At 40.9% G+C, this 13,847-nt stretch overlaps 1 protein-coding gene across 4 annotated transcripts in view; it reads left to right on the forward strand.

Annotated features, from left to right (window-relative positions):
- The window catches only part of PTPN13 (protein tyrosine phosphatase non-receptor type 13), a 264,870-nt gene that overhangs the window by 188,984 nt on the left and 62,039 nt on the right, over nucleotides 1–13,847 (forward strand). For all 4 annotated transcript variants that reach the window (XM_063458775.1, XM_063458777.1, XM_063458776.1 and 1 more), the window contains exons 12-17: nucleotides 1,846–1,920; nucleotides 2,090–2,264; nucleotides 6,942–7,095; nucleotides 7,593–7,731; nucleotides 8,622–8,774; nucleotides 8,950–9,132. In XM_063458775.1, coding sequence (XP_063314845.1) covers nucleotides 1,846–1,920; nucleotides 2,090–2,264; nucleotides 6,942–7,095; nucleotides 7,593–7,731; nucleotides 8,622–8,774; nucleotides 8,950–9,132 — 879 coding nt within the window. The remainder of the gene's footprint in view (nucleotides 1–1,845; nucleotides 1,921–2,089; nucleotides 2,265–6,941; nucleotides 7,096–7,592; nucleotides 7,732–8,621; nucleotides 8,775–8,949; nucleotides 9,133–13,847) is intronic.

The raw sequence follows: 13,847 nt of genomic DNA on the forward strand, positions 1-13,847 counted from the left end.
AAAGCCAGATTGTAGTTAATCTGTAGTTAATTACATTACTTTCAGACAGCGGTCTCGATAAAAAGCTTGACCTTTGAATGAGGTTGTTGCCTCATTGTGCAAGATGAGGAAAGCTGGTAAATATTTTTTTTTTTTCTTCATATTTAGCTGCTTCTTATTTCTTATGTTTTCCACATCCACTTCACGGGAGATAGCACTGATTTTAACCAGACAGTGTACTATCCCCAGGAATGCTGGAAAAGTGCATTGGATATGTCTGACAGATTTACACATGTGCCGTTGGAAGATCTTTTCATCTTGTAACATCCTGACAGGGGGAGAAATATATTTGTTCAAGATTGTTTGCTTGTGGGGTCGGAGCTTAGCACTTGACCAAGATGCATGTTTGATGGGCTCCGAGGTTGCACCGGAGAATGCACTTAGAGACCTGGTCATGAAATTACGAAACTACGCAGACAAAACATCAGTGTTGGTAGCTCTTAAGCAGGCTGAAACGCACAACTTCGGAAACATGATTTTACCCAATCTATTGGGAACCACGTTGCAATGGAGGAGAACCATGCAATCTTTTATTGCATTACATAGATACAAATGGTGTACGCCTCAAGCCTTTCAGCTCCTGCAGGGAGATGCGACACATCCCATATCTGACATACAGGGGTGGCTGCTCTCTTGGGAACCCTGAGCCTCCCAGATAAATCTCTGAAGCCAACACAGCCCCGAGGGCCAACCTCAGAGGTGCAAAGATGTGATACACATCACACCGTTCACTCCGCTAGGAGCCAGATCGGACGCAAATGCCGAGACTTTGGCCCATATATCTAGCATTACCAGTTTCCGCTACTTGGGACTCCTATATTAACAGTTCACAGTTACTCTTCATTTTATATTTTACTTTTGCATTTGTAACTTCCCTGCAGTCGATATTTTCCTATGTCTAGTCCACTGGTTGAGCTCTCTCCTCCCGCATCATTATGAGCAGTGGCTTTTAAGTTCACACAAAGCCCAGAGGCAAAGAAATATTTGACCAATAGCCCGACACCTCGGACCCTCTCGTTCCCCCACCTCACCACCCAACCAGGCAATTGGCTCATTCTCCAAACTGGATGCCCCTTTAGTTCTCTTCAACCCTTCATATGCTTATTATTATACTTATGTTTACTGGCCTTTGATGATAGGTGTTTATCCCACAATCTTTTGTTAGACCGCAGAATGAGAACCCCTGCCTTTTGACCCTAACTAACCAAACTACAACTCAAGGCCAGGACCTAGTTGGTGTCCCTAGATTTAGTCTAGGCATGTTTTCTCATCTATAAAATCCTTAGTTCATGGGGCATTGTGATGTAATGTCTGTCTATTTCTTGCGTTCTAATCCATGTCTACCTTTGTATTCACTAACACTTGTGAGCTGAGAAGAATAAAAAATAATAATAATTTGTTTGCTAAAAACAATTGTCTTAGTGATGCATGTGCCTTTAAGTGACAATTCAGCTGGATTACTTTTAGCCGGAAATTTGCAATTTGGTTTTCAGTACTTGACTTCACATAGCCCCTCGTGGTCATACATTCCTTTTGTTGCTTAGTTGTACCCATATCTCTACGTGGTAAACCCCTTCACCTCATGTGAAACACATAATTGGGCTCATATATATCAAATATGGTTCGGCGTGACTGAACACAAATTAATAAAGTCACATATTGATTGCACATATGCTTATCTTTATAATGGATTGCAGTGCAATTTCTTTTACTGTTTGCATCTGCTGATAGCATTATTGCAGCTCCCATATGACATTTGTATGCATACATTTTTATGTTTTGTTGTTTTTTTTTCCTGCTTTTTAGAATTTTTTTGGACCAGAGTTTGTAAAGATGACTGTTGAACCTTACATCTCATTGGACCTTCCACGATCTATCTTGGTAAGAAAGCAGATGTGGTGGACTATTGCTCCATAGTCTGACAAAGTATTATGGGAACTGCTTTTCAATATCTTTTGAGGAAGCAATGGTGACACACATGATTTGGTGTTTAGGTGTTTAGCTTCACAAACAAGGTTTCATGTCCATAATTCCATTCTAATATTTGCAGGCTAAGAAGGGGAAGGGAGACGAAGCCCGAAGGAAGGTGAACATCATTCTGCTCAGTGGACAGAGGCTGGAATTGACTTGTGATGCAAAGTCCACATGTAAAGATGTCTTTGATATGGTTGTAGCCCACATTGGACTTGTAGAGCACCATTTGTTTGCCTTAGCGATTCTTAAAGGTAGGACATATACTTTATTTATCTATTAATTTATTAAAAAATGGTAACTTATATTTTATATGTATATTTTAGACCATGTTTACTTTTATAACAAGGGACTATCCAGGCTTACATATTTCTGAATGTGCATCTTTGACTGCAAAACCTATCGAGACTAGAGGGTGGCTCAGTTTTCCTAGCCAGTCCTGGCCTCATGCCATTGTTTCAAGGGAAACATCCTGTGTAAATATTCTATGCGTATACCTTGTTTAGCTCATGAGAGGGTCTGTATAGTTGTTTGACTTGCAAATGTTGGTTGCTTCCTCACACTGGACCATACTTTACTATGCTTCAGAGAAAAGGCAGTGTTTACATTGCCCCTAGGGACACCTCCAAGTGGCATGCCTTAGATTGCCACTGGAGGGGCTTCCTGGCTTAGGGCTGCACAATAAGCAGCCCTGCCATTCAGCGTCCCCACGCTCTGCATGGAGACGCTGAATTTTCCTCATAGAGATGCATTGATTAAATTTCTGAATTTCTCTTGTCTGCAGCTTTTGCAAGTCCTCCCCTTCAAACCCCGCCATCTTTCTGTGGCTGTCCAATCACAGACTTCCCAATGCAGCTCAATGAGAAGTGTTTGCAAGACAGATGATCTTTGCAATTGTTGCCTCTTGAGTTTAGCTCCACTGAGCTAACCAAACCAGGAAGTAACAGGACCTTTTGTCTGCTTGAAAGGTGTTACTGTCACGACTACTGTATGACCCAACACGCAAAACTATGATAACACAAACAGCATATACCAGGCCTTACAATGGCTGGACTTGACGTAAAAGAGAATGGTTTAATAACAAGCCGAGGTCGGGATACAGAATAAGACAATGCGAATATACTACCCAAAGGTCCGGATACCAGAAGTAGGCGGAAGTCAAAACACAAGTTAAAGTCAAAAACCAGAAAAGATTACCAAGAACGCGCTCTCTGACAACCAACAAGTGGATACCACGAAAGGGCACTGAGAAAAGGCATTACAGGGTTTAATTATTTCACTCAGTGCTGTGATTGGTCAGTAAGTGGCTTTTGACCCCAAAATGCGTGTGCGTCGACATTGTGACGTCACACACGCCGGCGCCGTCTTTAATGTGGGCATTGTGTCTTTTATTAGTAAGAAAGGGACCGCAGCGGCCGGCGCACCTTAGAATGCCGCACCAGCACGGACCCGCCTTAAGGGAGGATCAGGCGGCAATCGCCCGCGATCCAGGTGAGTATATTTCTCCCTTCTCTGCGCGACCGCCCTGCTCATGTGCTTCTGCACCCAATTGGGACTTCATTGTGACTGAATTATTGTTGTGACCGCACTGATCAGGCGCAGTCACGCTGATACGAACCCCCAGTGCTGAGACCGTGACCAGGTTAGTTTATAAAAGTGTAAATTTCTAATGAAATCAGCACTTTTTGCAAAATGAAAAGAAGAGGACACACTCTTTACACATAAAGCTTTTCAGCAAGTAAAGTGCTTTAGGGGTCTGGAGTGCCCCTTTAAGCCTCTGTTCCAAGCTGCCTAATGTTAAATCTGTGAAGAATTTACATTTGTTAAAGCGGCACTGTCATGCCGAACTTACCTTTCCTCAATCTCTTCCTCTTCTCCCCCTCTCTCGGGATCTGTTATTCTTTTCTTCCTGTCTTCTTTAGTTTTCTTTAAAATCATAAGACAAAGTAGGGACTCTGTCTTATGGAGGATTCCTCCGCTTGACCAGCTCTGACCAGCGGAGGAGCAAAGTGTGCTTCATTTCCGCTGGTCAGACCAATTTTCCCATGATCCCTAGCTTTCCTCCCAGTTCCCACAATGCTTCCTGTCAGTATTGCCGAACGTCCTGTCACTTAGACAGAACGCCGGCAAAACTGCCGAATTGCATCCTAACAGAATGAGCACTGTTTCTCCATTGGTGTTAGGATGCAATTCGGTACTTTGTTCTGATCGGAATTTCATTCAAATGAATGAAACTCCGATCCTATTCATTGCTGTGGCTGCATCTTGCAGCCGCTTAGTAGATAACTCCCTAATTCCCACGGTATTAGGGAGCTATCTACTAAAAGGCTGAAAGACCTAAATTGGTCTTTCAGCCAAATTTACTAACACTAAGTAAAAATGACTTGGTATTAGTAAATAATATGCCCTTACTCGCTATACCGCGAGTAGGGGCATGTCTAGTAAGCAGTGAGCAGCCTGTGGCTGCTCACTGTAAAAAAAAAAAAAAAAAAAAAATATTGCCCCCACCCCTAAACGACGGGTGGGGGCCGTAAAGTAAAATAAGGGAGGGAGACCTATTGTCCCCCCCCGGCCCCCACCCCTGAGCGGTGGGTGGGGGCCATAAAGATAATGAGGGGGGGAACCTACTGTCCTCCCCCCCGGCCCCCACCCCTGGGCGGCGGGTGGGGGCCATAATGGTAATAAGGGGGGGGACCTACTGTCCTCCACCCCTGGCCGGCGGGTGGGGGCCATAATGGTAATAAGAGGGGGGGGACCTACTGTCCTCCCCCCCCCCCCGGCCCCCACCCCTGGGCGGCCGGTGGGGGCCATAATAGTAGTAGGGGGGGGGGACCTACTGTCCTCCCCCCCGGCCCTCACCCCTGGCCGGCGGGTGGGGGCCATAATGGTAATAAGAGGGGGGGGGACCTACTGTCCTCCCCCCCCCGGCCCCCACCCCTGGGCGGCTGGTGGGGGCCATAATAGTAGTAGGGGGGGGACCTACTGTCCTCCCCCCCGGCCCCCACCCCTGGGCGGCGGGTGGGGGCCATCATAGTAATAAGGGGGGGGACCTACTGCCCCCCCCCCCCCCGGCCCCCACCCCTGGGCGGCGGGTGCACTAAGTAAATTCCCCCCCCATCAAGGTGACTAGGGGTGCCCAAGCCCCTAGTCACCCACCCCCCACCCAAATAAAAAAATGCCCCTACCTACCCCCCTCACCCTAAAAAATAGTGAGGGGGGAATAGAATTGCTAACCTGTAAAGTAAAATTAAACTTACCATTCAACGTCTTCTTTTTTCTAAAATCTTCATTTTTCAGCCCCAAAAAAGGCCAAATAAAAAACCATCATAGCCGTCGAACTAAAAATAAAATAAAAAACCCGAGCGCAAAAAAAAAAAACCTGACGAAAAAGAAAAAACCCGAGCGCACAAAAAAATAATCCATCTTCACCCATGGAGGGCTCCGCGCAGACTGAGCTCCGCAGGGCGGGCAAGGCTTATAAAGCCTTGCCCCGCCCTGCAATTAGCCTAAGAACCCTCTGATTGGTGGGTTTAAGCCAATCAGAGTGCTCTTTGTCATTTTACAAGCGTGGGAAAGTTCTTTGGAATTTTCCCACGCTTGTAAAATGACACAGAGCACTGTGATTGGATGGATTTCAAGCCAGGGGCTTGAAATCCATCCAATCACAGTGCTCTGTGTCATTTTACAAGCGTGGGAAAATTCCAAAGAACTTTCCCACGCTTGTAAAATGACAAAGAGCACTCTGATTGGCTTAAACCCACCAATCAGAGGGTTCTTAGGCTAATTGCAGGGCGGGGCAAGGCTTTATAAGCCTTGCCCGCCCTGCGGAGCTCAGTCTGCGCGGAGCCCTCCATGGGTGAAGATGGATTATTTTTTTGTGCGCTCGGGTTTTTTCTTTTTCGTCAGGTTTTTTTTTTTTGCGCTCGGGTTTTTTATTTTATTTTTAGTTCGACGGCTATGATGGTTTTTTATTTGGCCTTTTTTGGGGCTGAAAAATGAAGATTTTAGAAAAAAGAAGACGTCGAATGGTAAGTTTAATTTTACTTTACAGAAAAAAATTTTTTTCTGTGGGGCAAGAGTTTGCCATTCCTAAATTCCCTTTTTTGTTCTTCTGACACTTAACAACCTGTTCCCTGCTTTGATACACATGGAAAATCTCGGCACTAACCAAACTCTTATCAGTCAAGTAGATTTAGAATTCTAAGTACTTGAACTACTTCCCTCCATTGAGATCCAAAGTTGTGGAGACATGTTTTCTGAGTTGCTTTACCCAGCTAGGACTTTCCAAAGTCCAACTCAACATATGCAGGTGCTGCAAAACAGTAATTTTACTATTTGCACTCTGGGAAGTTTTATTGTTCTGGTCTCACAACTATTTTTCTGGAACCTGGGTAATATGCTCTCAGAAAAACTTCATCTTCCTGGACCAGCCGTGCTGAAGAGACCCTAAAGTGTACTCCATGCCGGTTATCTGGCCCCTAATCATTTTTGATTACAACCTGTGCTTTTTTTTTTTTTTTTTAAAGCTGTGTTTTGCATGTCAAGCTGGGAACTGGTATAATTGTGGAGACTTTATTTCTCTAGTTTCTGAACCTTTCCAAAGTCCAAATTTTGTTATGCAGGTGATGCACAAACGCAATTTCCCTATGAAATCTAAAAAAATGAATAGATGAGACGGGTTTTAAACAGCTGCTCGTAATTTTGCTATTCTTGACGCAACATCAGAGCTTTCAGTCATAGATACATTTAACAACAAACAAACCTTTTTATGATACCTAAGCTTTGAAATATTCTCAAATTATTTTCATATCCTCCTTATCATGCTATACGTCTTATTTACTAGAATTAAACATGATTATCTAAAAAAGCTGACTTTACCATAATTACAATATGAAGTGTTGACGCTTTTTTTTTTTGTGTGTGTGTTGAAGACAATGAATTCTTCTTCATCGATCTTGACCTAAAATTATCCAAAGTGGCTCCAGAAGGGTGGAAAGAGGATGTAAAAAAGAAAGGCAAATCCGCTGTCAATTTCACCTTATTCTTCAGGGTGAAGTTTTTTGTTGATGACGTAAGCCTCATACAGTAAGTTTACCTCTTTGGTCTGAGATTATATTAATACCTGAGAAAAATAGGTTTGATTTTAAGTAGTGCAATTTCATGAACCGGGACTTTAGAACAGCAGTCTTGGAGAACTGTGAAATGGATGCAGTTTAAGGACAATTCTTTTAACCCAGGTGTCACTAAGTGGCTAATTTACATCTTGACCTATTTTTATTTAATTAATTTATTCCTAATCGTTCCAATCCTGAACCAATTGTTTAAATGTTTGTCAGTGGATTGTGTACAGCCACACATAGTGCCCTGCAACCAAACTCAATTTTCTTTAACAGTTACTTTGCCTGTTCAGTGCTTCATTTTGAAGATTACAATTCTATGATATCCTTTCTTTTGTAATCAAGATATGGATACCTCCTTATGGTGTTGGGTTTGGCAGCTTAAACCTTGACACTGAAAGGAATAAGTTATTTTATGTTGAATTTGAATGCAAGGAGGCATGATGACTTTATCTTTTCTGTCAGACACAGTCTTACCTGCCACCAGTACTATCTACAGCAGAGGAAAGACATCTTGGAGGAGAGACTGCACTGTGATGATGAAACATCGTTGTTATTGGCATCTCTGGCACTTCAGGCAGAATATGGAGACTACCAGCCCGATGTAAGAATTTTTTTTTTTTTATTTTGTTATTTATTTTATTTTTTTGTGACATCTTTCCTATCCATTTGATGTCATATATTTTATATGGATATGTTCCTAATATGCCATATATTTTTATGCATGTATCCATTACATTACACTTTCAATCTTCTATCCATTTTTATGGTGTATCCCTCATAATACTTGTATACTATATATTTTAATGGATATTTAAACTTCCTAACTTTTAATAGCAACAATACAATACTTAACACTTCCCATATGTTACTATTATACTTTCCACATGTTACTATGATAAATAGTATCAGGGGATACTGTATACGGACTGATAAATATTTAGTCCTGCCTCTGAGTTTGTTTCCCAGGAGGTATATACATCCTTGTTCTAGGCTGCTTTGTCATCTAGGTAGGCCACCCGAAATGATACATAATATAACAATAAATATTGTGTTCATTACACCTTGATAAGGCTTTAATTAGTTGTTTCAAAAGTTCAAATATAATTACAATTTAGCTATTCTTGACACAATGTGTTACTGATGAGGTCAATCTGCCTATTGACATCACCAGTGTATGATACAGAAGTCATTGAGATTAGTAAACATGATAATCTAGATTCTGTGTAAATTTAATAACACATATATGTTCTCCACACTCTTCTCTGTAAAGCTCCACTGTAATTGGCCAAAATTCTTCTTTACTTATAAAGATTTCCTTTGTAATCATGTATCATACAGTAAGAATAAAAAATAATCTCTACACCCCTGGTTCTACACAGGAGACATTCCATGCGGGATGCTGGCAGACACATTCGGTGAACTCTAAATTACTTTGTTTTCTAGTAATCAGTGTTATGTTTCTCAGATGATGTTTGTCTCTTTTCATAATAGGTTCACAGTATGGCCTACTTTAGGTTAGAACATTACTTGCCTCCTAGAGTAATAGAGAAACTGGATCTCTCCTATCTGAAAGAAGAGTTGCCTAGACTGCACAGTACCTACTCCGGAGCTTCAGAGATGGAAGCTGAGCTTGAATTCTTAAAAGTAATCACACCACCTCACTTGGGGTTCTTTAAATCAGATTGGAAAAGTGTATGTGTGCGCGCGTGTGTGTGTGAAAAGTTTTTAAAATTAAAATAAACCGGATCTAATGCTGAAATAACACGATACATATAGAGTATTTTAAATCCTTTCATTAACCTAGTTTCTAATTCGATAGGTGTGCCAGAGGCTGCAAGAATATGGAGTACACTTCCATCGAGTGCATCCTGAGAAGAAATCTCAGACTGGTATCCTCCTTGGAGTGTGTCCTAAAGGAGTGCTTATCTTTGAGCTCCATAATGGGACCCGGACTCCAGTCCTCAGATTCCCGTGGAGGGAAACAAAAAAGATCTCTTTTACGGTACGTATGATTCAAGGATAGCGGAATCCGGTCTGTGTTATCATTCTGTATATGAATTTATATAGCTTGTAAATAAGTCATGTGTACGATTCATATTCTCTTCATGGTTTACATATAAATGAGGTTTCACATTGCAGCTAACCCACGGCTTTCAAAACGTGCTTTTAGAAAAGAGTCGGTTTTTAGAAAATACACATTAAAGCTGTAATCTAATTAACACCTAGATAGTTTAGCATTGTCAGTGGCAGATGGTGACATCAAAAACAAATGTTGCCCAGCTGTTGCATTCTAAATGTAATTCAAGGTGTAATGTCAGATACACACACTCCCTCATAACCCCTCATTTTGCCCTACACATGTACAGAGATATACTCATCGGCATACAATCATGTAGGCTTAACACATAGGATACAAGTCTTCAGTGCTGAAAATCCCCCCTATGTACTAGCTTGTTGTGCCAGCCCTGGATAGCCATGCCTACTTGTCTCTTATCATTATATAATAATTATTATATTATTTTTTTTACCTAAATGTTGCAAGCTATAGTCACAGTTTGACTATTTCTATTCCATTTTCACAATTCGGAATTTAATTTTGAAAATGTTTTCTGAATAGCCATGATTGTTTTTGGCGCACTTCTGGTCGTGTGCTTCTAGTGCTAGAACTCATAGGTTGATTCTGCTTTCTGTAGCAACATAACATTAAGTGCTACAAAGAACAATACGGTTTATACACACAGTCCAAAACTAATAGCTTTATCTAGTAAACTGCTTCTCAATAATCGCCAAAGTTGAAATCTAGTTGATTGGTATCTGGATTGGACAATTGTCACAGTTGGGTTATTTTGTTTTAAAAGCTGAAATCCAAAACAAATTCCTTTCCAAAAAACTGTTGAGGTAAAACATATCTCCATACGTGACTCCATGTGAACACTTGATAAACGCATAATGCAGTGGGGCAGTTTGGGATAAGGGATCAATGGAAAATGCCATGAAAACACTTTCAAATGCCCTGGTGATGGAGGGTACAAGGTCTCTTCTCTCATATTATTAGGTATTCTTACTCTCTTTCTTTCTTTTATTTGTTCTTTTCAATTCTATTAACTCCACTGCAATGTTTATACAATGTGGTGCACTCCCGTATTCACCTAGTGACAGATAATCATATGTTTTGTTTTTTTTTATAGCTCCTTGTTCTTAGGAACAGAAAACTTGAGCTTGATCAGCTGAACAATTGGTATCATGTATTGTATCTTGGATACCAAACATGCCTTTCCTGACACAAGTTCATTAATCACTCAGTGGATGGCAGTGGACCTTGTTACAGTATTATTTAAAGGGAAACTGTGGTGCCAGGAAAACTAACTAGTTTTCCTGGCACTATAGCTTCCCCCTTTGTCAAGCCTCCCCGTGGTGCTGAAGGGGTTAATGACCCCTTCTGTCACTTACCTGGATCCAGCGCCGACATCCCTTGGTGCTGGCTTAGCTCCACAAACACTACTCCCCCACCACCGTCCACTGGCTTGGGAGACCTAATTAGGAAATTAGATGGAATAATGCTTTCCTATGGGCATTCCGGTGATGCTGGAAGCTCTCATGCATCGCGTGAGTATGTCCAGCATCGTTTAGGCGATCAAAAGTTAGCTCTAGCAGGTAATTATAAATTTATAAATTATGCAATAATTACATTCTCAGGGTTAAGGGTGATGGGAGTTTGCTCCCAGACCACTTCAATGAGATGAAGTGGTCTGGGTGCCTACAGTGTCCTTTTAAGAACCTTTTTTTTTGTAATGGACAGCTATTATCTACAGTGCTAAATTTGTCAAGTACAGCAAATCCTGTTTTCCTGGCACTATCTGCTCTCGGAGAGCCCCCCTCCCTTGACGCTGTTGAGCTCTTCTCGCTCCCGGACGTCCGCTCCCGAGTGACGCCGAATGCACATGCGCGGCTAGAGGCGCACTGGCATTCAAGCCCACCATAGGAAAGCAATACTCATTGGAGTAATCCCCTATGGGGATCTTATTTGACGCTGGATTCCATGAGGACGTCCAGCTTTAAATAAGTGCGATTTACTCAGTGTAAATCGCGGAAGCGCCCTCTAGTGGCTGTCAGGGAGACAGCCACTAGAGGCTGGATTAACCCTGCAGTGTAAACATAGCAGTTTCTCTGAAACTACTATGTTTTCAGCTGCAGGGTTAAAACTAGGGGGACCTGGCACAAAGACCACTTCATTGAGCTGAAGTGGTCTGGGTGCCACTGCCTATAGTGGTCCTTTAATATTAAATTATTTCTCTGAATTGTAAGGGCACTGTTAAAATAATTCATCTGTTGTATGAGGTGTTGTTTACATGTATAATTGCAATTCAAGAAAGTTGAAAACTTGAATGTCCTAAAACCAGTCACAGATATCCAGGTTTGTGCTTATTTTATTTATTTATACAAATATAAGGTACATCACCGACACATATAAAATCTTATTTGTTTTTATTTTTTTATTATTTTATGTAGATCTGATGATCCATAACATTCTACCCTTTATGGTTAAATGTTGCCCTTGATCACAGCATGTTGATAGATTTCAGAGGTGCTCTGATCAGCTTTAACTGCTCTTCACTAGGCCTCTGGGACGTGACAGTATTTCGAACCCACTCAAAATCAGTTACTCAGCGTAGGTTTCCAAAATAGTACCAGTAGAGCTGTAGCAGGGTATGTAGAGTGCAAACAAGGGATTTATGCTTTTCATCATAGTGTTTTCCCAGTTATGGCCTTTTGAATATATATGTCCGAGGATGCGATTGTAAGTAATTGAGAAAATCTAAAATAAATCAGTAGACAATTGTGCTCTCTCACACATGTAATGAGCTAGGAAATGGATTTGGCTCACGTTGTTTGAATTATGGGAAGAGTGACTACCCATCATACCAGTGATTCTCCCGAGTAAGATCCACAACTGTAAAGTATTCGTGAAGAGTCTGCACTCACTGCTGGAACGGCATTGTGATATATTGATCCACAGTGTGAATGTTGACCTATCTTGCATTGCTTAGCACTATTTCTTAAAATTCAATAACTCTTATTGTAATCGAAGTTATTCTAAACATGTACAGTTCTGGGAAGAACAGTTACACAACAATATGTTAATAAATGTGTTTGTTTTGTTTTGTATTTCTTTCCCTTTCATTCTTTCTTTAAAGTGCGCATGTAATGTAAAATGAAACACCGTTGCTTCATAGAAAAAAAAAAAAATAATTATTTGTACGTTTCTCCAGTCTCACTTGTGGTAATATTCATATGCTCTTATCCTGTAATACAATATTTACATTACATACAAGCAGTCCCCCGTATAGTACGGAGGCAAAACTAAACTAGATGACAAGCAACCCCATCAACGACTGGCAAAATACCCAAACTCAACACCGTAGTAGCTTGGAGAATTTTTTCTAAATTGGCTATTTTGGCCCTATTGTTTTAATCCCCTTTGAATTACTGACAATTCTCCCTTTAGTAAACTACTCTGTTTTTCGTTTGAATTTAGGATTGGGATACCGATGTAGGGTAAGAAGATTTCTAGACAGGGCTATGAGGGCTTAGGTTTAGCAGTCCTTTCCCCCTGGTATTTAGCAGTGGGTTTGGAATAAAAAAAATTAGGAGATTTGATTGCTGTTTGTGGATAGCTGACTTTGCAAACATAAGATCAGAGAGTACTGGGTGAATGCGAAACAATAGTGCAAATACAAGTCAGATAACCAAAACTGAAAAGGCTCAATTTGGGCAAGTAACATTTTGGCGGCCATTTATTGTTTATGGAGTTAGTTTGTTGCTGTGTGTTTATCTTTTGCTTTCCTAGATCGGTAATCTTCTGGTGTCCTGCGTTTGTATGAATTCTTTTACATTTCTTTCTGCAGGCAATGGATTCATCCACAAATATTTCACCACATTGCTGCATTTAATAAACCAGCTGTTTCTGAACTACTAATCCCGTGGTGTTTTGTTCTCCTTATGTTCTGCACACCCCTCAGACAATCCTCTCTGGGGTTTAACTGCCAAATCATATTTGAAGCAAAACCTTTGTAAACTAATTTACGGAAGAAAAAAAATAAGCTTTTCTTCCTAAAGTGCCAGAGTTTAAGCTCCCCGGATAGTTTCAGCAAAAACCTGTAAAGATTTGAGTTCTGTGCAGAAACTGAATAGTATATCATTAGCATTTTTTCCGTACTACGCAATACTGACACTTAACCCTGGAACAGCGAGTTTTAATACTGTGTGTTAATGCCAGTTTTATTTCTGCTTTGAGCAGAATGAAAACACACGTTTTCTGCTGACTCATTTGTCTTGGTCTTAAATTTGTGGTGTTTTTTTTTTTTTTTTTAATTGTTTTGATCATGAAAACACATGACCGACTGACATCACTGCTAAAAGACTTTGGGTCTGGTATAGAGCTGTTTGTAATATGATGACACAGCCACTTTAAAAACCTGTGAATAGGTTACCTCACGTTTGTCAAGTGATCAGCCAGTCAGTGATTAGCTGCCTAATAATCTGTACTCTTATCCCTTAATTTATGGTTTCCAGTTCAAACAAAATGGATACTATCCCAGGACTTAATATTGAATTCATGCAGTTAATTGGCAACACATTGGTTGGTTTGTTTATTCAGTAAAGCATTTCATTCCCACGTGTTTTTGCAAGCCATCAAGTATTTGTAGGTTTAGCTAA

Source organism: Pelobates fuscus, chromosome 6 (assembly GCF_036172605.1).
Source record: "Pelobates fuscus isolate aPelFus1 chromosome 6, aPelFus1.pri, whole genome shotgun sequence".
NCBI lineage: Eukaryota > Metazoa > Chordata > Amphibia > Anura > Pelobatidae > Pelobates > Pelobates fuscus.